The 25,227-nt window shown below is 43.8% G+C and overlaps 1 protein-coding gene across 1 annotated transcript in view; it reads left to right on the top strand.

The window, feature by feature from the left end:
• Nucleotides 1-8,437: 8,437 nt before the first annotated feature.
• LOC309479426 (nuclear factor 7, brain-like) overlaps nucleotides 8,438-25,227 on the top strand; it is a 59,003-nt gene continuing 42,213 nt past the window's right edge. The window contains exons 1-5 of the mRNA XM_082143559.1: nucleotides 8,438-9,071; nucleotides 23,543-23,638; nucleotides 24,675-24,905; nucleotides 24,981-25,003; nucleotides 25,085-25,203. Coding sequence (XP_081999685.1) covers nucleotides 8,670-9,071; nucleotides 23,543-23,638; nucleotides 24,675-24,905; nucleotides 24,981-25,003; nucleotides 25,085-25,203 — 871 coding nt within the window. The 5' untranslated portion in view covers nucleotides 8,438-8,669. The remainder of the gene's footprint in view (nucleotides 9,072-23,542; nucleotides 23,639-24,674; nucleotides 24,906-24,980; nucleotides 25,004-25,084; nucleotides 25,204-25,227) is intronic.

Here is a 25,227-nt window from a genome sequence, read left to right as displayed (position 1 = left end):
AGCCACTAAAGCGATTACCCATAAAACGTGCTTTGAACCAATCCGATCGCTTGGGTCTTATGCTCGGACTCATCTCTTCAGTAGGACTCATTTGTTCACCACACCGGCCCTCTGCTGCATGACGCGGTCCTGTGTACACTTCCTCATTCTGACCTCCGTGATAACAAAGCTAAAGACACATCTCTTCACCTGAAACAAGAAGCTAATAAATGCACAATTTCGAGTATATGTGGTTTGTGTGTGATTTCCGTGCGATTTGGGGTATTTTCATATGAATAAAGAATGTTTACAGTACTGCTAAGCAAGGTGTAGCCATTAGCTGCATATAAAATGCTAAATATAACATATTTCATTTTTTACTTAAAACCATTTTAAACCATGACCGGAATATGATACAAATACTCTATGGTGGTTTAAAGTGAGCTTTAAGTAAAAGTGTAATATTATTATTTTAAATTGTGTCATGTAGCTTGATGCTACTTGTTGCTCTAATCCACCTGCTGCAGGAGCTTTTCTATTCCATAATCTTTTTTCACATAAGGTCCCAAGAATTGTTTTTTGTTTTTGTTTTCTAACAAGACTTAAGATAATAGGTGGATCTTGATACTATGTGTAAACTAAACCACCTGGGTCTTAGAACTATGGTCCTGAAACTGCAGCCACCGCTATATTATCCAAGTCTGTATGTGACGCTGTCACAAAAAAACTAGGGTCCTGGAACTGCGGTCCTAGAACTGCGGTCCTGAAAGGCAGCCTCCGGTTGTGCAGGAACATACTACTGGGCTTCACTGCCTGCTGGCAGTTTAGAACGTCATGAGCTATCCAGTCATTATATAGGTCAGTGGTTACAAAGGGACTTCACACGTAAACAACACGTTGGGAAGACGATCAGTTACTCGCGCTTCCACCGGTCACCATAGGAATGCGTTAACAACACGTGAGCACATGTAGGAACGTGTTACATATGATTTTATGAAAATGATCAATAATTTAGTTTTTGCTCATTGTTTATACGTGGCAGACATGAAAATCAATGAAACTTAATTACAAAGTAAAGTATATTCAGCAGATTATGTCTAAATGTAATACTTGAACTCTTATACATGTTTTTAACCTTTCCACTTTAACATTTATGATGTTTATTTGTGAAAGATTATGATAATTTAGTAATTTTATTAGGATGTTGTTTTATTAGGACATTTATTAGGTTAGTGTTTAGATCTCTTAGTTCTTGAAATAAAAGATCATGTTTGATTAGATTTTATCCACTTTTTATTTGTTTGTTATTTGTTTGATATTGCCTGTCTGTGTTTAGCATTTTGAAACATACACTCACCTAAAGGATTATTAGGAACACCTGTTCAATTTCTCATTAATGCAATTATCTAATCAACCAATCACATGGCAGTTGCTTCAATGCATTTAGGGGTGTGGTCCTGGTCAAGACAATCTCCTGAACTCCAAACTGAATGTCAGAATGGGAAACAAAGGTGATTTAAGCAATTTTGAGCGTGGCATGGTTGTTGGTGCCAGACGGGCCGGTCTGAGTATTTCACAATCTGCTCAGTTACTGGGATTTTCACGCACAACCATTTCTAGGGTTTACAAAGAATGGTGTGAAAAGGGAAAAACATCCAGTATGTGGCAGTCCTGTGGGCGAAAATGCCTTGTTGATGCTAGAGGTCAGAGGAGAATGGGCCGACTGATTCAAGCTGATAGAAGAGCAACTTTGACTGAAATAACCACTCGTTACAACCGAGGTATGCAGCAAAGCATTTGTGAAGCCACAACACGCATAACCTTGAGGCGGATGGGCTACAACAGCAGAAGACCCCACCGGGTACCACTCATCTCCACTACAAATAGGAAAAAGAGGCTACAATTTGCACAAGCTCACCAAAATTGGACAGTTGAAGACTGGAAAAATGTTGCCTGGTCTGATGAGTCTCGATTTCTGTTGAGACATTCAGATGGTAGAGTCAGAATTTGGCGTAAACAGAATGAGAACATGGATCCATCATGCCTTGTTACCACTGTGCAGGCTGGTGGTGGTGGTGTAATGGTGTGGGGGATGTTTTCTTGGCACACTTTAGGCCCCTTAGTGCCAATTGGGCATCGTTTAAATGCCACGGCCTACCTGAGCATTGTTTCTGACCATGTCCATCCCTTTATGACCACCATGTACCCATCCTCTGATGGCTACTTCCAGCAGGATAATGCACCATGTCACAAAGCTCGAATCATTTCAAATTGGTTTCTTGAACATGACAATGAGTTCACTGTACTAAAATGGCCCCCACAGTCACCAGATCTCAACCCAATAGAGCATCTTTGGGATGTGGTGTAACAGGAGCTTCGTGCCCTGGATGTGCATCCCACAAATCTCCATCAACTGCAAGATGCTATCCTATCAATATGGGCCAACATTTCTAAAGAATGCTTTCAGCACCTTGTTGAATCAATGCCACGTAGAATTAAGGCAGTTCTGAAGGCGATAGGGGGTCAAACACAGTATTAGTATGGTGTTCCTAATAATCCTTTAGGTGAGTGTAAGTGCATCACAGTGAGAAATGTGTTTTAGTGAGTGAGAATGTGTTTAGAGTTTTGCAAAAAGAGTGCATGAGATTTTCAAACAGTGTTTTAACTACCTGAATTTGTTTAATGTTTTACATAAGGAGTGATTTATTCGAAAAATTGGTTTAGGCTATTGAGAATTTGGTTCAGAGAATGGGGTTGAGTGTTTTAGCAATTCAGAAAAACTGTAAACACAAACCCACATTTTCAAACTAAACTCACAAAACCATTGACTCAAAAAGTCAAACAATTGCTGTGCTAAAAATTAAACAATGCTTTCAGATCATACACACATGAGTCAATAAAATAAGCACTACAAATAATGAATTAGACGCTACATAAAAAAGGAGAACAAAGCATCCAAAACGTTACAGAAAATAATAATATTGTATACAGTAAACAATTTTTGCAATTACATAAAAAGTATAGTAATTGCAAGCAACTGATAAGGAGAACATATTGTATAGGTAGCTCGAATGCACTGCAAGTATAGTATTTTACTGAGTATTGAATAGTAGGCCTATTGAATGTCTGTATATTCAGCACTTGTCACAAATCTCTTAGCATTTTTAAATCTTACTTTAAAACCATTTTTTAGGGTAACTTTTAATTGAATTTTTGCATACATTTTCCATTGTGCATTATTTTATGGTGTATTTTGTTGCTTTAATTTTAATTTATATTGTTGATTATTTTATATGGTGTATTTTTGTTGTTTTATTTGTTTCTGTAAAGCGCTTTGAGATGTACAGTTAAAGGCGCTATAGAAAATAAAGTTTATTATTATTATTACTTGCCAAAAGCCAAAAAGGTCAAATAAAACATCTTAATGAAAGGTATGTTACAGTACACTCAAATGCTGATCACATTGATCACATCATTAGAAATCAGTGTGAACAATTTTGAATTGTTTGAATTGCAAAAAGAGAATTGCAAAAAGAGTGCAGGAGATTTGCAAACAGTGTCTAACTGCCTGAACTTGTTTACGGTTTTGCAGAAATAGTGATTTATTCGACAAATTGGTTTAGGCTATTGAAAATTTGGTTCAGAGAATGGAGTTTTGTGTTTTAGCAATTCAGAAAAACTGTAAAAAGGCTTATTCAAGTATAGGCTACAGTACAGCAGGATGCAGTAAATATTTTAGTGTTGTTTTAGGTGTACAATATCTATATTTATTGCCTTTAATGTCCATTTATAGTCTTTACACATCAGGTTAGATACTTGCATGGTTAAAAAACTGCTAATTTCAAGACGCTGACGTCACGTGTGGTTGTCACATGGGTCACCCGCTCGGTAAGACCCTCAAAAGTACAAGACGTTTGGATAGAAGTTAGGATACATGTTCGATCGGTCAGTTGATCGTTTGGATGCTTAATTTAGGCACGGGCTGCGTGCCATAACAGACGCATCCTTTATGAACAGCCTAGGAAGGAAACGATTAATTATTTTTGCTAATTATTATTTTATTTCAGTTAGTTTTTCAGTTGTTAGTTTCGTTTAGTTTTAGTTTTTCATTAATTATGATTTTAAAATTTTATTTCAGTTTACGAAAATGTTTTTTGACCAACAACATCCCACAACGGTTATTTCAATTCTATTTAGATGTTGTCTCTTGTGAAACACCACATAGTTGTTTGCTGACATTGTTCCTCCAGGACACAAAAACTGGAGGTATTTTTTTGTTGTTTTTACTTCAAATAATGACGTTGTATTTTTGCGTCGTCTCACTCTGGACATGATGGTTTATTTGAAGCATTTTATTGTTGACCACCACAAACTTTATACATTTATTTAAGTACTTGTATCCACATTGTAAAAATATATATTTACAGTAAATTGTGGTTGCCAGCAAGCCTGTCAATTAGAGTACAGTAAAAACACAGCATATTTGTAAAAACTGCAGAACAAGAGTAGCTGTGAATTAACATGTAACATTTTAGTCCAGTGATGGTGATGAAGAGTTACAAAATGGTTTAAATAACATAAGGATTAACCAAAATCAGATAAATCATTGTGTAGTGTTTGGAGTTTTCCTGTTCTGTTCCAGCACACTTTTATTTCTTTAATTATTAAATTGGTTAATTTGTTAATAAAAATATGTATTTTTGTTTATAATTAATATTTAGAGTTTGTTCTGTGAGTGACGTCATTGGTAATGGACTGGTAGCGCGACTGCTCTCTTTCAGAACAGCCTGTGACTGGAGAGAGTCAGATATGTCTCTGTATTTAAGAGCGAAAATATGCTGTATTAAGTAAAGTTTCAAGTTGAAATTTATTATAGAAGTGTCATAAAATGGGAACAAGTTTATATATGCATTTTTCTGCCAACAGTTCAATGTATTTTCGGAGTTTTATAAACACATGTGTTTGTTTTATGTTGCCGCCTGCGCGCCAAATTAAAGTGCAGGTTTTTTCCTGTTAATAATTTTCTCCACTTATAATTTTGGTGGATTGAGTATGTGGAATTGTCCTTTAGTATATTAAATGTGTGTAGCTTTCATTTGGATATTAAAATGTATGTTTATAGCCATATGTGTGACCTGTGCATTAGATGAATTGCAGTTGCTGTTAGGGAGGATGGTACTTAACGTGTCTTTTCTCATACATCCTTCAGCTGAAAGAGAGTGAACCTGAAGGCTTGTGTGTTGATTGTCTGTCCTCTGTCAATAAACTGCAGACGTGGTCCACCGAAGCCAGTGGTGTCGGGGAGTTTATTTGTGCGAGACATAGTCCGCTACAATTGGATACTTGAACAAACAATCTATCTAAAAATAAAGAGCAATAAATAAAACACACAAATAAAGTGTATTTTTTATTGCCAATATTTGTGTTTTTCATTGTTCTTTATTGTTTGATTCAAGGTTTTAATTTATAGCATTATACCTGAGAAAGTTTTTGTGATGATATAGAAACAACGGTATTGAAGGTTTGTGGCTGAAGGGAGAAAAACATTGAGCACTTGGTTAAAAATTCTCTGCAAAAATGTGGCTCACCCGAATAAGCCTCTGGAGTAGGTAACCATGGCTCCAGTTGGCGGCTGGGTGCTGGAGGGGTGGGGGGAACAGGTGGCGTTGGTGGCGCAGTGGGACCCGCTAGTTGTTGAAGCTGCAGGGTGAGTTCGGACACCTGCGTCACCAAGGCTTGCACTGCACGACCAGTAACGGCCAAATTCTCCTCTTGTTGATCCATTCGAGAAATACTGCGAGAAAGAAACTCACCCAAATCAGGAGTACTTGCTGAATCCATGATTGGTCAGATCGTTCTGTAATTATATAGAAACAACGCATTCAAATGCAAGTAAAATAGTGTTTATTGATGACAGTCAGATGGAATGGGATGAGTGGTGGGAGAAAGCAAGTACCCGGAACAGTCTCTCTTGGCGATGCAGGGACTCCGATGAGCAACCCGATCCCACGAAGTGGATGAAGGAGCGAAGGAAGTCCAACTGGAACTCAGAATCCCCACAGGAACTCGAAGGGAAGACTTCTGTAGCAGACGGCAGAGAGAACGGACTGGTGCGCTAAAAAAAGTATCTGGTTTGATGTTCTTGGAACCCGGGCGGTACAAGAGGGAAAATTCTAAACGGCCGAAAAAAGTGCCCACAGAGTCTGCCTGGAGTTGAGTCTTTTGGCGGTTCTAATATATTCCAGGTTCTTGTGATCGGTCCACACGATAAAAGGTACCCCCGATCCTTCTAACCAATGATGCCATTCCTCTAACGCTAACTTGACGGCCAACAACTCTCTGTTACGTGTCATAATTACGTTCGGCAGGTAATAAACGATGGGACAAAAACACGCAAGGGTGCATCTTGTCGTCTGTGGGAGAGCGTTGGGAGAGAACTGCACCTACCCCCACCTCTGATGTGTCGACCTCCACCACGAACTGACATGAAGGATCAGGGGCTATCAAGATGGGAGCTGAAACGAAGTGGCTCTTTAGGTTGGCGAATACAGCCTCGGCTGTATCGGACCACCTGAACGTCGTTCTGGGGGAGGTCAAGGCAGTCAGAGGAGCGGCTAGTTGGCTGAAGTTGCGAATGAATCATCGATAGAAATTGGCGAACCCCAGAAACCTCTGTAGGGCCTTATGGGAATCTGGACTTGGCCAATCTACCACAGCCTTAACCTTGTCAGGATCCATACGCACTCCCTCAGACGAGATGATGTAACCTAGGAAAGGAACAGACTGTGCATGAAAAGCGCATTTCTCCGCCTTGACAAAAAGCCCATTCTCTGGCAACCTCTGAAGCACTCGTCTGACATGCTGAACGTGTTCCTGGAGAGAAGAAAAAAATCAATATGTCACTCAGATAGACATATATGAACTGGTCTACCATATCTCTCAGCACGTCATTGACGAGTGCCTGGAAAACCGCTGGGGAGTTGGACAGCCCGAACGGCATAACCAAATATTCAAAATGGCCCCTGGGGGTGTTAAATGCGGTTTTCCCATTGATCCCAATTCCTGATGCGAACCAAATGATGTGCATTGTGTAAATCCAATTTTGTGAAGACAGAGGCTCCATGCAACCGCTCGAAGGATGAAGACATCAATGGCAAAGGGTAGGTATTCTTTACCGTGATGTTGTTAAAGGGATACTCCACTTTTTTTTGGAAATAGGCTCATTTTACAACTCCCCCAGAGTTAAACAGTTGAGTTTTACCGTTTTCAAATCCATTCAGCCGATCTCCGGGTCTGGCGGTGCCAGAGTGCAGCAGGCGTAATGATATGACGCAGCGCCTGCAAATAGTCCCCAGCTCGGTAACCAATGAGTCCAGCTGGGGACTATTTTCAGGCACTGCGTCATATCATTACGCCTGCTGCACTCATGGTACGGCAGCAAAGTTTCTTGATTATTACGCAGGAATGAGAGTATAGTTCCTAGCCATATCAGCCTAGAAAATAGCAACTTTGTATTTTCCGTCGGTCTTAGTACACGATGTAACTACAGAAGAGTCAAGTTTTAAATAGGAAAAATATCGAAACTCTTTGGTCATTTTTTTGAGAGAGATGCTAATGGTCATGTCCGATTAAATGATCTATGCTAAGCTATGCTAAAAGTGGTACCGCAAGACCCGGAGATCGGCTGAATGGATTCGAAAACTGTAAAACTCAACTGTTTAACTCTGGGGGAGTTGTAAAATGAGCCTATTTCCAAAAAAAAGTGGAGTATCCCTTTAAACCCTCGGTAATCAATACACGGTCGCAGGGAACCATCCTTCTTCCCCACAAAAAAGAACCCTGCCCCCGCTGGAGAGGCAGAAGGACGGATGAACTCGGATGCTAGAGAATCAGAAATGTATTTCTCCATGGCCTCCATTTCTGGAGCAGAAAGCGAGTATAACTTGGGAGTGAGTGGTGGGAGAAAGCAAGTACCCGGAACAGTCTCTCTTGGTGACGCAGGGACGCCGATGAGCAACCCGATCCCACGAAGTGGATGAAGGAGCGAAGGAAGTCCAACTGGTACTCAGAATCCCCAAAGGAACTCGAAGGGAAGACTTCTGTAGCAGACGGCAGAGAGAACAGACTGGTGCGCTAAATCCACTGTGAAACACTGGAAACTCGGGGACAGGCAGAGGATGGGAAACACACTGGGACAACTCCACAACGATCTGACAAATACAAGATGCAAACTGTGAGCATAAATAGGAGCCGCTGATCAGATGCAGATGGTGCTAGTGATCAGCGGTAGTGATTAGTGACCACGCACACACAACAACACAAAGCGAAAAAGAGTCAGTGAATTCATGAACCGTGACAGTTTCAATGGAAGTTTTGTTCAAATCTAATCTGAAGAAATCCTGATGTTGTTGTTTGAACCAAATGTGATCATAAACTCCACCCTCTTACAACACTTACCAGGAAGAGACTGACTTATTATTTCTCTTTTCTGTCATGCTGACTCTTTCTCAAAAAAAGCAATAAAGAAGCAGTGATCAGTGGAGAATAATGAACACTTTCATGAAGGATTTTTGAGGGATTTGTTTCTGAACAGACAGCAGATCGTTGTGATTCTCAAGGCGATACATTTTTTAAACCGTTATTCAGAAAGTGAAAGTAAAGTTTATGTTGCTGGAGCTCAAACGGTGAAAATGGCTTCACTAAATGTCTCTGCAGAAGAGCTTTCTTGTCCCGTGTGCTATGAAATCTTCAAGGCTCCTGTTCTTTTATCATGTAGTCACAGTTTCTGTAAAGAGTGTCTTCAACAGTTCTGGAGAACCAAGAAAACTCAGGAGTGTCCTGTCTGCAGGAGAAGATTCACAAAAGATCAACCTCCTCTTAATCTGGCATTAAAAAACTTGTGCGAGTCAATCCAGAAGGAGAGAAATGAGACGCATTCATCAGGATCTGAGGAGATCTGCAGTTTACACAGTGAGAAACTCAAACTCTTGTGTCTGGAGGACAAACAGCCTGTGTGTGTAGTGTGTATTAATTCACAACAACACGACAATCATAAATTCAGACCCATCAGTGAAGTGGTTTCATCATATAAGGTAAGACAAATATCTCTTGTTTTATATGTAAATGAAACTGAAAGTGACATGAAGAGAGTAGTAAACACACACACACACACACACACACACACTCGAACACACACACGCACTCACACACACACACTCACACACACACACACACACACACACACACACATACACTCACACTCACACTCATTCACACACTCACCCACACACACATACACTCACATTCATTCAGACACACACACACACACACACACACACACACACACTAACTCACACACTCAAACACACACACACACACACACACACACACACACACACACACATACACACACAGGACCCTATCATACATCTGTTCGCCCATGGGCTGCTGGTCTGAGAACGAGGAGTGTGTTCAGGCGCATTGTTGGACCGTTGCTATTTTGAGGAACTGAAATAGACTGAGCCATTGACCAACTGAAACCTGCAGTCAATGGCGCATTAGCGCAAGAGCGCGTTAAACTGAAAGTGACATGAAGAGAGTAGTAAACACCCACACACTCATTCACACACTCGCACACACACACACACTCACTCACACAGACATGCGCACACACACACTCACCCACACACTCAAAGACTCACACACTCAAACACACACACACACACACACACACACACACACAGGGCCCTATCATACATCCGGAGCAATGCAGCGCCAGGAGCGACGCAAGTGTTTTGCTAGTTTCAGCCTGAAAAGTTTTCATTTTCACGACCTGCCCACATTGTTTAAATAGCAAATGCGTTTGCGCCCATCTGTGCACCCATGGGCTGCTGGTCTGAAAACCAGGAGTGTGTTCAGGCACATTGTTGGACCGTTGCTATTTTGTGGAACTGAAATAGACTGAGCCATTGACCGACTGAAACCTGGTCTAAAGTCAATGGCGCAATATTTTTTTGTTATTTAAAGAGCGTGTAAGTAATGTGCGCCTATTGGTGGGTCCACAACGCACGTACACTCTGCTTATCACACACACAGGGACGCACAGCAGCACACACACCTGACAAATATTAAAGGGGTGGTTGATTATGATTTAATTTTTCTAACTTTAGTTAGTGTGTAATGTTGCTGTTTGAGCATAAACAACATCTGCAAAGTTCAAAGCAAAGGGAGATATTTTATTTTACAGAAATTGCTTTTTAAGGACTACAACAAACGGCTGGTAGAGACTACACGACATTCCTCCCGGGTTAGTGACATCACAAACCCTAAAGTTGACATAAACCCCGCCCCTGGAACACGATTGATAGCTTATCAAGAAACAATATGCTAATCAATGACTAGAAGATAGTTAACTCCACATCAACTACATAAATTCATCAACTAACCATTCAGAAATGTCCCGTTGCTTCTACATGTTGGCACTTCTTCTTGAGACTCTCCATCATTGTCTGAATCCGGTTTGAACATAAAAGGCTAAAAGTTTTTGAAATTTTCAGTTCATGTCTGTGTGAGGTCACAGAACAAAGAAGACATTGTTTGCCGGTAGCCAATGAAGACCATAGGCGTTAATTATGCAAATGTGTTACATTGTTACGTATGCCGGTCACAGAAATGAGACTGGAGTTACTGACGACTCGTTTAGGCGGTTCAGACTCGATTATTTCTTTTGGGAGACAATAACTTTATTTATCGTGCACTTTACACTTTACAACTTTGCAGAACATTTACATTCACAAACAGCCGTATTACACACTGCATGAAAGGGAATATTAGAAAAAGCATATGGGGCACTTTAAGACCTTTTAACAAACTTGATGCTGCTGAAAAAGTCCTATTTACGTGTTGATTTGATTGAATAGGGCTTCAGTAATCAGGACTGGTTGTGTTTAGTCCAGCTGAACCGCACTATAAATACATTTCAAAGATTTGAGGAATTAGGAATTTTCACTATTAAACTATTAAAACTAACATTTTCACGCAGGCCTTGTTGGTATTGGATAACTTTTTGCTTCAATTAATAACATTTTATTTTACAAACTGTACTTTGTGTTTACTCAGGTTGTCTTTGTGTTATGTTTTAATTTCTGAATATGAGATGTGTGCAAAAATTGAAGATATCAGGATGAGGGCAAAAACTTTTTCACTGCATTATATGATCATATAACTGTATTGTCTTCTCTTCTCTTCTCTTTTTTTTTATATATATATATTTTTTTTAAATAGCGCTTTTAACAATGTAGATTGTTCCAAAGCAGTTTTACACTGATAATAGGAAATTAAAGTAACCGAGATTGTTTTGGCTTTATAGCAGCTCTAGAATAAAGTTATTGTCCAGCTAAAGTTAGTTTGATTGATTCACTTCCGTCACAACGATCATTAGTTATTAACTTAGGGGCCGCTAACACGACACCGTTTTAACAGAAAACTCTTAAGTTCTCTCTGCACAAACTTTAAAAATGCAAACCCGTGAGAACGCCGATGGCGTGCACATGCGCATTACGAGTTCAGTCTATAGATATGCGCGTTTGAATATATGTGCGCAGGTGTGTAGTCCTTCCCTACAAATCAACCCTCAACATACTACTTGTCTGGCCTTAAAATTTATAATACAGAATTTGATCGCTTCCACGTAGCCACGCGAGCCGGAATTATCCCAACAACGCTTTCCCTGTAGAGAGGTAAGGGGGGAGGGGGAGGGAGGCTTTCACAGGGAAGAGCCTAGTTGACATTTCAGGACTGCACTGTCGTCGCGTCCAGGCACAGGTCCTTCATCAGATCTTGATACAGCCTGGATCCGGCGGACTGCGGGTTAAACCTCGGGTTAAACAGAGAGACTAATATTAGCGTAGACGCCATTCTTCTTATGATGTAACGAGTACATCAGGATTTATGGGAAGTGTTCCCGGTTCCAGCTGACCAAATCTATGCAGCTGTAACGGTCATCAGTTGGAGTGCCCTTGAGAGCCACCTGAGGGCACTCCACATCAGACTATCATTATTCACTCACTACTACATTTCCCATAATTCACTGCCCGGACTCATCATCCCTGATTATCACATTCACCTGTGTCTCATCATATTGTTTAGTTCACCCCATATAAGCCTGGTTCATCTCATCATTCCCTGTGAAGTCTTGTACGTTTCCACTGCATTTCCTTTGTTGTTCCTGGTTCCTGATCTCTGCCCGTGTCCTGGTTTTCCTGTTTTCTGCTTCACCCTCTGGATTTGTCTGTTTGTTGGATTGCCTGCCAGTGTATGACCTTTGCCTGGATTTTGACTACGATTCTGTATAACCCTTTAAATAAAACTGCATTTGGATCCTTAACCTTCGTGTCTTGGAGCAGTATGTAACAGAAGACTTCGCCACAATGGATCCAGCAGTTTGTCTCTTCGACCTCCGCCAAGGCAACCGTCCAATTGAGGATTTTGTCAAGGAGTTTTGTGAGCTTAGCCAAGGGGTTAACTTTAATGATGCAGTCTTAAAGGACATTTTTCGTCATGGACTTAATGACATTCTAAACTACCTCATGCCTGACAATACCCCTCACTGGACTTTAGTTCGATATATAAACCTTGCCCTTTTGCTGAGCAGCTCATCATTTACTGTGGGCTTTACGGATGTGGAGCCTCGCAAGCCTAAGATATCCTCTACGCCTGAGCCACTTCATGTCATGCCCACTCTAGTGTTGGCAACTCCTGTGCTAAAACCGCTCACAAGTGCAGTCACACTAGAGCCTCATCCTGCCATGGCCTCTGCAGAACCTGTGCTTCTTGTCAGCCCTGCCAAGCCTGAGCTTCTCCTCGTCAGTCCTGCCGAGCCTGCGCTCCACATCAGTCCTGCCGAGCCTGCGCTCCACGTCAGTCCTGCCGAGCCAGAGCTTCACGTCAGTCCTGCCGAGCCAGAGCTTCACGTCAGTCCTGCTGAGCCAGCGCTTCACGTCAGTCCTGCCGAGCCAGAGACTTTTCACGTCACGTCTGCCGATCCAGAGACTGTTCACGTCACGTCTGCCGATCCAGAGACTGTTCACGTCACGTCTGCCGATCCAGAGACTGTTCACGTCACGTCTGCCGATCCAGAGACGTCACGTCTGCCGATCCAGAGACTGTTCACGTCACGTCTGCCGATCCAGAGACTGTTCACGTCACTTCTGCCGATCCAGAGACTGTTCACGTCATGCCCGCTGAGCCAGTGTCTCAGGACAAGATGGTCTCCGCCGAGCCAGTGTCTCCGGACAAGATGGCCGCCACCGAGCCAGTGTCTCAGGACAAGATGGTCTCCACCGAACCAGTGTCTCAGGACAAGATGGTCTCCGCCGAGCCAGTGTCTCCGGACGAGATGGCCGCCGCCGAGCCAGTGTCTCCGGACGAGATGGCCGCTGCCACGTCGCCTGAGCCCTCAGCAGAGATGGCCGCCGACACACCTGAACCTGAGTCCTCAGCAGAGATGGCCGCCGACACACCTGAACCTGAGCCCTCAGCAGAGATGGCCGCCGACACACCTGAACCTGAGCCCTCAGCAGAGATGGCCGCCGACAGGCCTGAACCTGAGCGCTCAGCAGAGAAAGCCGCTGCCACTATGTCTGTTCCTGTCCCTGAGCCGGTGTCTGTCCCTGTTCCTGAGCCGGTGTCTGTCCCTGTTCCTGAGCCGGTGTCTGTCCCTGAGCCAGTGTCTGTTCCTGTTCCTGAGCCGGTGTTTGTTCCTGTTCCTGAGCCGGTGTCTGTTCCTGTTCCATGGTCGTCTCCGCCCTGGCCGCCTGAAGGGTCGTCTCCGCCCTGTCCGCCTGAAGGGTCGTCTCCTCCCTGGCCGCCTGAAGGGTCGTCTCCTCCCTGGTCGCCTGCACTGCCTGCTCCTCCCTGGTCGCCTGCACTGCCTGCACTGCCTGCTCCGCCCTGGTCGCCTGCACTGCCTGCTCCGCCCTGGTCGCCTGCACAGCCTGATCCGCCCTGGTCTCCTGCACAGCCTGATGCGCCCTGGCCACCTGAACTGCCTGGTCTGCCCTGGCCAGCTGAACTGCCTGGACCGCCCTGGCCATCTGCACAGCCCTCTCCGCCCTGGCCTTCCATCTCGCCGCAGTCTCCAGGTCCTCTTCCGCTCCACGGGCCTGGCCCTCCATCCCACCCCCATGTCCGCCTCCGCTCTACCTCCCTTCTGGAGTATTTTAGGAGCATCTGGAAGCTGCTCCTTTGAGGGGGGGGCTATGTAACGGTCATCAGCTGGAGTGCCCTTGAGAGCCACCTGAGGGCACTCAACATCAGACTATCATTATTCACTCACTACTACATTTCCCATAATTCACTGCCCGGACTCATCATCCCTGATTATCACATTCACCTGTGTCTCATTATATTGTTTAGTTCACCCCATATAAGCCTGGTTCATCTCATCATTCCCTGCGAAGTCTTGTACGTTACCACTGCATTTCTGAGCATTTCCTTTGTTGTCGTTGTTCCTGGTTCCTGATCTCTGCCCGTGTCCTGGTTTTCCTGTTTTCTGCTTCACCCTCTGGATTTGTCTGTTTGTTGGATTGCCTGCCTGTGTATGACCTTTGCCTGGATTTTGACTATGATTCTGTATAACCCTTTAAATAAAACTGCATTTGGATCCTTAACCTTCGTGTCTTGGAGCAGTACGTAACAGCAGCCTAACATTGAATTATAAAAGTCTATAATGTGTTGTGTATGCTAGGTCAAAGAGATTTTAGACTTTAACTCCAAAATGTGTTTTTAGTCTAGCTTTGAACTGCAGAGGGTGTCTGCTTCCCGGACAATGTTAGGAAGACTGTTCCAAAGTTTTGGTGCTAAATAGGAAAAAGGATCTACCGCCAGCAGTCAATTTTGATATTTTAGGTATTATCAACTGGCCAGAATTTTGAGATTGCAATAGACGTGAAGGACTATAATGCGTTAAGAGCTCGCTCAAGTACTGCGGAGCTAAACCATTTAGTGCTTTGTAAGTAATCAGCAATATTTTAAAATGTATACAATGTTTAATAGGGAGCCAATGGCTAATATGGCCATACTTCCTGGTTCTGGTAAGAACTCGATCTGCTGCGTTTTGGACCCGCTGTAATTTGTTTATTAAGCGTGCAGGGCAACCACCCATAATAGCATTACAATAATCTAGCCTTGAGGTCATGAACGCATAGACTAATTGTTCCGCATTTGTCAATGAGAGCATATGACGTAATTTAGATATATTTTTAAGATGGAAAAATGCGGTTTTACAGATACCAGACACGTGACTTTCAAATGAAAGATTGGTATCAAAGAACACACCCAGGTTCCTAACCGACGACGAAGACTTGACAGAGCAGCCATCAAGTGTTAGGCAGTATTCTAGATTATTACGTGAGGAAGTTTTCTGTCCAATAATTAGAATCTCTGTTTTTTTCAGAATTAAGCAGTGGGAAATTACTAGTCATCCAAGTTTTATATCACCTATGCATTCCGTTAATTTTGTGAATTGGTAAGTTTCGTCAGGGCGTGAAGAAATATAGAGCTGAGTATCATCAGCATAACAGTGAAAACTAATTCCATGCTTCCTAATGATATCTCCCAAGGGTAGCATGTACAGAGTGAAAAGCAACGGTCCTAGTACTGAGCCTTGTGGTACGCCATACTGAACTTGTGATCGATGAGACATCTCTTCATTTACTGCTACAAACTGATAACGGTCAGATTAGTATGATTTAAACCATGTTAATGCAATTCCACTAATGCCAACATAATTTTCGAGTCTATGTAAAAGAATGTTGTGGTCAGTGGTGTCAAATGCAGAACTAAGATCAAGTAACACTAATAAGCCCCTTTCACACAGAGATTCTGGAAAATACACGGATAAAGTGACCCGGGATTTGACCCGGGTTCATTTGATTTTGGTTCATTCACACTGCTAGTGATTTTCCGTAATCAGAGAGTGCGTTCACACACAACCCGTAAAAATCCCGTAAAGACACGTGACATCGATGTGACTTGAGATGTCTCAGCAGCGTCTTAAGTTTGCTTGTTAGCTGCGATTTCTCTCTCGCGAAACCACACTTGTGCATTTTTTTCTCTGATTCGATCATAAACTTGCGCATTACGTACCGTTTCACAGCTGGCGAACGATCCCGGCTTCAGTGTCATCACTACGACACGGCATTATTATGGCTTTTGTTCACACAGCGCGCGTTCCGGGACTGAACACGGCAATGTCACTAGGTCCCCAACCCGGCATCGATGCCGGCATCAATCCCGGGTCGTGTTTGCGTTCACACAGAAGGCACTCTGGCAATTTGCCGGCAATTTCCCGGGTTCAAAGCGCTGTGTGAAAGGGGCTATAGAGAGATACAACCACGATCGGATGATAAGAGCAAATAATTTGTGACTCTAATGAGAGCAGTCTCATTACTATAGTACGGTCTAAATCCGGACTGAAAATCCTTGCAGATATCATTTCTTTCTAAAAAGGAACATAGTTGTGAGGATACTGCCTTTTCTAGTATCTTTGACAGAAAAGGTAGATTCGAGATCGGCCTGTAATTGACTAATTCTGTACGATCAAGTTGCGTTTTTTTAACAAGCGGTTTAATCATAGCCAGCTTAAAAGTTTTTGGTACGTATCCTAGAGACAAAGATGAATTAATGATATTAAGAAGAGGATCTATGATCTCTGGAAGCATCTCTGTCAGTAGCTTAGTTGGAATAGTGTCTAACATACATGTTGTCAATTTAGATGATTTAATGAGTTTAACGAATTCTTCCTCTTCTGTAGCAATGAATGAATCAAATTTTTCCTTTGGGAGACTACAATGCACTCCCTGATGCGATACTGTAGTAGACGGTTGCATAGTTATAATTTTCTCCCTAATGTTATCAATCTTATAAGTGAAAAAGTTCATAAAGTCATTACTGCTGTGCTGCTTGGAAACTTCTGGGCTTGAAGCTTTATTTTTCGTTACTTTAGCCACTGTTTCAAATAAATACCTAGGGTTTTGTTTATTTTCTTCTTATAGGGTTGAAAAATAAGCAGATCTAGCAGCTTTCTGTATGGCCTCTCTGTATGCAATCGAGCTCTCTTTCCATGAAATGCGAAATACCTTGAGTTCCCTTTCAGTTGGGTAACGTTCGACTTAGTCAATCGTACCGACTGAATGGGATAACGCCTAGTGAGCCCAATCACTCTGATTACTCTTAAAATCAAGCCAACAAGCTTTGGCAGGTGCGTAATCAACGCCCCGCCTTACCCTGCAGGTATTAACACGAAAGTGGTTGCACCTACCAGTTGTCTTTCGCTTTCGGAGCTGATCGGTTCATTCTGATGGTCTCTGATCAAGCAACTATACAACGAGTCTTCCGGTGTTCTTTTGGAAGACTCTCCTGGTGTCAGTGTTTACAGTCATTGCAGCGGTGGTCGCGAGCTGCGGAAGCTGTCTTCAGCTGTTTGCACAGCATTTTTTCTTCTTAGTAAGAGTGTTTTGTTGACGCGGTTAAGGGCGGAAGTAGTGAGTGCTTCACTTTCGAGTGTTGCCGTGGTTGTTCCCCTGTGTGCTCCGGCACTGGTGACGGGTCCCATTTCTAAAAGAGCAAACACGGTTGTGATTTGTGTGTCTTTTTCAAGATGCCATTTCATCCGTGCGTTTCTGGGTGCGGTCGGTCTCTGTCGTCCTCTGATGGCCACGAGAGCTGTGTCATGTGCCTGGGCATTCAGCACGCTGAAGCGGCTCTTGTGGATGATTCATGTCCTGATTTCGGGGATATGATCATCTCAGTGCTAAGATCGAGACTCACTTCCATTAAACGCGGTGCCTTTGCCCCGTTCTAGAGCGCCCCCCCGGGTAAAAAAAAAAAAAAAACTCCCAGGGGAAACCTGGAATGCCGCAGTGTACGGGTGATCTGGGAGTTACGGTGAGGGGTAATCCGCCCGGCGTGGCCCCGTGGATCCCTCCCGTTTCTCAGGCATCGCAGCCGGGGGAAGCTCAGCAGGAATGCGCCGGTCCCTCTGTGATGGACCGACAGGACATTTCTTTTGGGGCGACTCCGGACGATGTGATGTCCATCGCAGCATCGGAGGGGGAGCTTGATTTGACGGAGGAAAACTCGGTGCCGTTGCCCTCCTCCGGGAGGGTGGCAACGCCAATGTTGGATCCTGAGATGACGGCTATGCTCAAGAAGGCCACCGAGGCGGTCGGGCTCGTGTGGAATACTCCACCGCGTCCCGAACCATCTCGGTTGGATGATTGGTTTCTTGGAGCGGGCCGGTCTGGTTCTCTGCCCGCCGCTCCGAGACCTTTCTTTCCTGAAGTGCATGAGGAGCTCACTAAATGGCAGCTTGGTTGTGGTGGTTCAGTATCTACCTCTGAAAGAGCTATGGATACTAATACTTCTGCGTGAGCCCCCTCCATCTGGAGGCCTGCTGGTGATCTGAAGTAGAACCGGTTCATTGGCGTTCTTAGAAATAAGAACCCCTGAGATGTTCTGTCATTTTGTCACTTCCCTCCTGCACTAGAATTGTGGGGTGCGGCTTCCGCTCCACCTTTCTGGGTGACGTTGTTCTCATGGGCACATCACAGTGCGGCTTCTGAGGTGGGTACAATTTGATCGTCTGGTTCCTAAGCAATGCAAGGGGTCATCCTTCTTGCATAGCTCTTACCTTCTCGGAGACTTCTCCAGTGCCATGCACTCGGAGCGGTCCCCTGAGTAGTCAGGTAGCGAGTTAAAAACTTGTTTTAAGTAACAGTTCTCCTATTGTGTTTTACTCCTCAGAAGGTGGGAACTAGCATCATTTCAGTTGGCGAAGTCTGCCTGGAATCGGGCCAGGGCTACTCCTGCAGGGGACCCTGGCCTGGATATATGCCAAGGCTCCTATCTCTCCTGTGATGGGAATAGATAGTGAGCCTGCGAGCGCTGCCTCGGAGGAGGCAGACCCAGCCCTGACTTTTTTCTGCTTCTCTCGCTCTGCGGTGGTAGAACAGAACGCAAAGTCTCGGGACCGGACTAACTATTTGTCTGTTTGGGGACCAGCAGAAAGGAGGGCAGTTCCCTGTGCGATGGTTGGCCCACGTGGGAATGTGTGGCCATCATCTTGGTGGAAGTCCAAGGTGCACCGTGTCCACTTGGGTTAAAAGTCCCTCCATCTGGAGCGTGTGCTCTTTCCTAAGCGTCGACATGGGTGCCTCGCTGAACAGATATTGTGTTAGGGGTTGGGCGACATTACACTAATGTGTACTGAACTCATGGCTTAGTAGGCTCCTTCATTGAAGTCAGCCTCACTTAGCCTGAGTTTAGTGTTGGCTTGCTACGCCATTCCCCTCCTATGGACTGGATAAGTGCATAAATTTACTCTGGTGAGTTCTACGGAACCCTATTGAGTTCCTCCGAGCCCCCTGTCGGTAGTAGACGTGGCGGAGCGTCTGATACTAGTCCTATCTCTTTAATACTTGTGAAACTATTAAAGAGTTTTTCTCTACGACATGCTTCTGCGTCTGGAGCCACCTCAATGACATCCCATATGTTGTACTACCCGCGTAGGCGCCTGGTCCATATGTGTTTTCCACATGTTACTCTCATGTAGTTGTGGCTTCGCAGCGTAAACCTCTCCTTCAAGGTATGCTTTCCCAGTGGTCCTGTGCAACAGCAGTGACTTCCTGACCTAAGCTCGACCGTCCGCCACGCGGAGGCTCTTGCAGCCTGTGTTTAGGCACTGGAAGGTGGCAGTAGTAGTGGCGTGTTAGAGGATCCCATACAGTCGGTACAAGTCTCGGTTACCCGACTGAAAGGGAACGTCTCGGTTACCAATGTAACCCTCGTTCCCTGAAGGAGGGAACGGAGACTTAGTACCCTTGCCACTTCTACTGGAGCACCGCTGACTAGGGAACGATCTGCTCCTCAGCGAAAAACAACTGGTAGGTGCATCAACTTCCGTGTTTATACCCGCAGGCTAAGGCGGTGCGTTGATTATGCACCTGCCAAAGCTTGTTGGCTTGATTTTAAGAGTAATCAGAGTGATCAGGCTCACTAGGCGTTATCCCATACAGTCGGTACGATCGACTAAGTCTCCGTTCCCTCCTTCAGGGAGCGAGGGTTACATTGGTAACCGAGACATTTGTTTTCTTCCAGTTGCGCTCCATTTTTCTGGCTGCTCTCTTAAGGGCCCGAGTGTGCTCGTTGTACCACGGCATTGGACGATTTTCTTTAATCTTCTTTAAGCGCAACGGAGCAACTGTGTCTAAAGTGCTGGAAAAGAGAGAGTTAAAAGTTTCTGTCGCAATATTGAGTTCTTCTAAGCTATCTGGGATGCTGAGATGATGTAACTGATCAGGAAGTTTATTAATAAGTTTATTAATAAAAATCTTTAGTGGCAGAAGTGATAGGTCTAACATATTTGTAACACTGAGTCGGCTTTGCAGCCTTGGCTAAATGAAGTTTACACGAGACTAGATAATGATCAGAGATGTCATCGCTCTGCTGCAGAATTTCAACGGCATCAACATTGATTCCGTGTGATAATGTTAGATCTAGGGTATGATTACAACAACGAGTAGGTCCTGATACATGTTGTCTAACTCCAATAGAGTTAAGAATGTCTTTAAATGCCAGTCCAAATGCATCTTTTTCGTTATCTACATGTATATTAAAATCAACAACAATAATGACTTTATCTGCAACCAGTACTAACTCTGATAGAAAGTCCGCAAATTCTTTGAAAAAGTCTGTATGGTGCCCTGGTGGCCTGTATACAGTAGCCAGCACAAATCTCAAACATGATTTATCACACTATATATTGTTATATTAAGCACCAACACTTCAAAAGAATTATATTTGAAACTAGACTTCTTAGTAATTCTAAAAATATTACTATAAATAACAGCAACACCTCCCCCTTTGCGTTTCAGACGAGGTTCATGTTTATAACAGTAATCTTGCGGGGTGGACTCATTTAAAGTAATGTAATCGTTTGGTTTTAGCCAGGTTTCTAGTAGTAGTAGTAGTAGTAGTAGTAGTAGTAGCCTTTATTGTCACTTAGTCACAAGTACCAGCGAAATTAGCCATCAACCTGTCCATACAAACATACATACAATATGACAAGGGGGTAGACAGGACAGGAAGACAGGGGGTTGAGGAAAATACAGCATGACATTAGGAGAGGTGAGGAGAAAAAGGCAACCCCCAGACTATGCTCCTGCGAGGAGTACAGTGTGGGAACAGGAAAAAAACACCTCAGCAACATAAGCACATAATCAGTACACTCTACAACATGAACACACAAGACTTGCAACAGGGGAGGGGAGTGGGGGGTGGAGGTAACCCAGCACAGGCAAGCAGCCATCCGGTCCTGCAGCCATTCTCGGCGCTGGTCACAGACCTGCCTGTCAGACTGGGGGTACAAACGGCGAAGGCGAGGGATGGGGGGTCATAGCGATACACACAGGGTCCGAAATTAACACCCGCCAAGCGCCAAATGCGGGTAGATTTTCTGTTTGGCGAGTAAATCTCAAAAGGCTAGCCGCCACACTGGCGGGTGAATGTTCATACCAAAATGTGAAATTTTAAGCGCGCACGCGCTCTTCTGCCTCTAAGAACGAGCAGAGAGCGTGCGCGAGAGAGAGAGAGAGCCCCGGCCGCGCACGCGCACTCACTATTCAGAGTGGCCAAGCGTCAAGTTTCCCCGTACTTTTTGACAAGCGTCCTTGACAGGGCGGCCAGAGCTTCTTTGCAGCTCCAGTCGACGGCGGTGTGTACGTACAGTTAACGCTCTATCTGTTGACGGCGCTGAGGAAAAAGCTCCCGCCACTGGAAGAAGCGGTCGCCGCCCATTTGTGTCCTCCTGCGCACCCATCAAAGCCGTGCAGAACGTCTTCAGCACTCGCGGATCGTGCAACTCCGCCGCTGGCCAGGCTGCTTCTGCTTTACACACCATGGTCGTTCTTTTCTCGAGAAAAGGAGTTTTCTCATAGCGTTTGAAACACAATACTCGTTCCCTTATCTCTCAGGGAACTGAGGTTATAAGTAACCGAGTACGTTCTTCCTTCCCTTCCACATGAGTCAGGTAACAAAACTGCCAAAAACATTTTTTATTTCACCCCAATGATAATATTTCATATATTTCTCACATTTTGATCAATATATATATAGATTCTTTTTTTATTATACATTTCAAATTTTGCTCTGGACAATTTTTTATGTTTGTATTCAACATAATAGGCCTACCTTATTATCTCAATTAAAAGTACTGAAATTAATGTATATGTGACAAAAAAAAAGGCTGTTTATTATTTTGACCGGTAAAAAATATGCTTGGCTGGTGGATTTTTTCATCTACCAGTCCCCGTGGCAGGTGAGCCAAAAAGTTAATTTCGGACCCTGGATACACAGCAAGTTGCCATGGAGACAACCTTGATCAGGTCCCAGACAGAGTCAACAGTCAGCAGGTGTCTTTGGGGATTGGGGGAAGGAGCGCAAGAGCGTCTCACTGCAGTGCTCTTCCGGGGGAGTTGTTGTTCCAACAGCGGCCTTGGCCAAGGCCAGTGCTGGTTGAGGGGGGCCGAAAGCAGATAAGATTGGGATTGTTTGGTCTTGGGGCGAGTAGCCGCATTCCAATTTACACGACTATTCTCCTGGTCCATTTTGGTCTCCGAATCGATCCATTTGCCTTTGCCAAAGCTGTGAGCTTCTCCATGATGTTATCCATATTGTGGTTCAGAGTCCCAGTCTGAGTGTTGACAGCTCTGCCCACTGCTTCAATCATGACGGGCAGCCTTGGGCTTTGGACAGCTGTCACCATCTTCTTAATTCCTCGATAAACCAGGGCAATGCCTAATCGACCCGCCACCTCTCCCACGCGTCCATCGTGTAGCCAGCTGCAAACGTTCCGGCAGGGCAGTCAGGTTCCCCCGAACCCAAGCTTCTCAATTGCGTTGAGAGACCAGTTGATCAAATCCATGATTTCTTAGTTTGGAGAGCAGTGCGGAGAGAGTCTCTCAAAGTACAAGACAAGTAGACAGTAACGAGACGAGAGGAGCAAAGCAGGGGAGGTAAGGGGGAGGAGAGGGAGAGAAAATGCGACCGCCTTCGTTGAGAGCCAAAGCAAGAAGTGTTTCTGTCCAACACAGCACATCTAGATTATAGTCTGTAATCAGATCATTGACAATGAATGCTTTTGAAGTAAGGGATCTAATATTCAGCAACCCAAGCTTTATCATTTGCTCATTTGTATTATATCTGTTTTTTATTTGTTGAACATCAATTAAATGTTTACCCTTAGATGGGTATGGAAGTTTTTTGTAAGTCCTAATTCGGGGAACATATGGGGAACTATATGGGTTCCCCATATCAACCTATGGGGAACTATATGATGATATCTGGATTGATGTGATGATGATGGATTTATCTGACCTTAGTGATGTGAGACAGCTGGCAGACGGTCGGTTTAGCCAGTCTGTCTGCTTCCTGACCTGAGCCCCAGATTGTCATGTTTGAGCTCTTCACTGTAATCTTGTGTTTTATGTTTTTTGTTCAATTCTAGGTGGAGCTCAATATAGCACTGAAGACCTTACAAGAGAAACTTAAACGCAATGAAAAAATGAAAGGAGAGTTTGAGAAAACAGTTCAACACATCAAGGTGAGGAAACAGAATCAAGAGTCATGTATAGTATCACTGTATACAGTTATGATTTAAAGGGGACATATCATGCTAAATCCACTTTTTTAGCCCTTAAATGCATTTTGTTGTATATTTGGAGTGTTTAGAAGTACAGAAAAGTTGAAATTATTCTCTTCAGGTGCTTCGTTGATATCTTTATATTCCTTTTTGGTCATATTTTTCAACCTGTTCCAATTTTCCTGTTATCTATGATGTTTTTTGAACTATTACGTCACAGTATTTGCAGCGGAACTGCCAAATAAGGACATTGACTTCCGGCCCACCACTTCGAGCAATCCGCCATTTTTATTTCTCGCTGCAATTTTGTAGTCCAAGCTAAACGATGCAGAAGTTACGAGAGGGTAAGTTAAAATGTTCGGTTGTTGGATGTAGTAACCCACACGCTTCATTACAGTAACACACCATTGCGATACATACATCCATATGAAGACGTTGTTTTGCAGGTTCGTCGTCTTCATTTTCATCTCGCTCCGGCTCCGACTCTGGCTCGAACATGTAAGGCTGGATGGACAAGTCTTCCGTTGTTGACATTTTGTTAATAACGTGTGAATAAAACGTTTCTGTGCCGCTAGATAATCGTATCTCTCTGCTATCAAAGTACAAAAATGGCCGAACGGGGGGGCGGGGTATGAAGTGTCTCAATTGTATTTAAAGAGACCGCACCAAAACGAGTTGCTCTCAGACGCACATCAGAAAAGGGGTAGAAAAGGGGCCTGTGGAGCTATAATAATGAGGAATTCAGACCCAAGCATTGCAGTTCCACTTTATATAGACTACAAATGTATGATTTATATGTAAAAAGGAACGATTTAAAAGCATGATATGTCTCCTTTAATATAATGGATTCCAGTTGATTATTTCTGTAAATGACGAGCATCAATCTGCTTCTGGATCCGTTCTATGTCGGGTATCTGAGTTTATCTCTGATATGAATGATGTGAAGTGTTGATGTGTGTCGATTGAGATGATTGAAGTGAATGTGATGTGATTTCAGTCTCAAGCTGAGCACACAGAGCGTCAAATTAAACAGCAGTTTGAGAAGCTTCATCAGTTTCTCAGAGATGAAGAAGAAGCTACAGTCACTGCACTGAGGGAGGAAGAGGAGCAGAAGAAGCAGATGATGAAGGAGAAGCTGGAGGAGATAAACACACTCATCTCAGCTCTTTCACACACAATCAAAGACATGGAGGAGATGATGAAAGCCAATGACGTCTGCTTTCTGAAGGTCTGATTTCAGATCATTGGTTGATCATTGGTTGATTGATTGAGTTGTTGATGATAAATGGTGTTTGTTCTGCAGGAGTTTCCAGTCTCAATGGAAAGGTGAGTGATCAGCTCCTGTCTCTGGTCTCTCTGGTTCTGATCCAAAGCCACTGCAGTTCTGACTCCTGAATGTTCTTCCAGAGTCCAGAGCTCACAGCCGGATCCACAGATGGCTTCTGGAGCTTTGATTCATGTGCCACGATACTTGGGTAACCTGCCGTTCAGAGTCTGGAAGAAGATGCAGGACATCGTCCAAAACAGTGAGTTTGACAGCAGAAGATCTG

Source organism: Leuciscus leuciscus (assembly GCF_965113295.1).
Source record: "Leuciscus leuciscus genome assembly, chromosome: 17".
NCBI lineage: Eukaryota > Metazoa > Chordata > Actinopteri > Cypriniformes > Leuciscidae > Leuciscus > Leuciscus leuciscus.
This window is presented reverse-complemented; position numbering and strand designations above follow the sequence as displayed.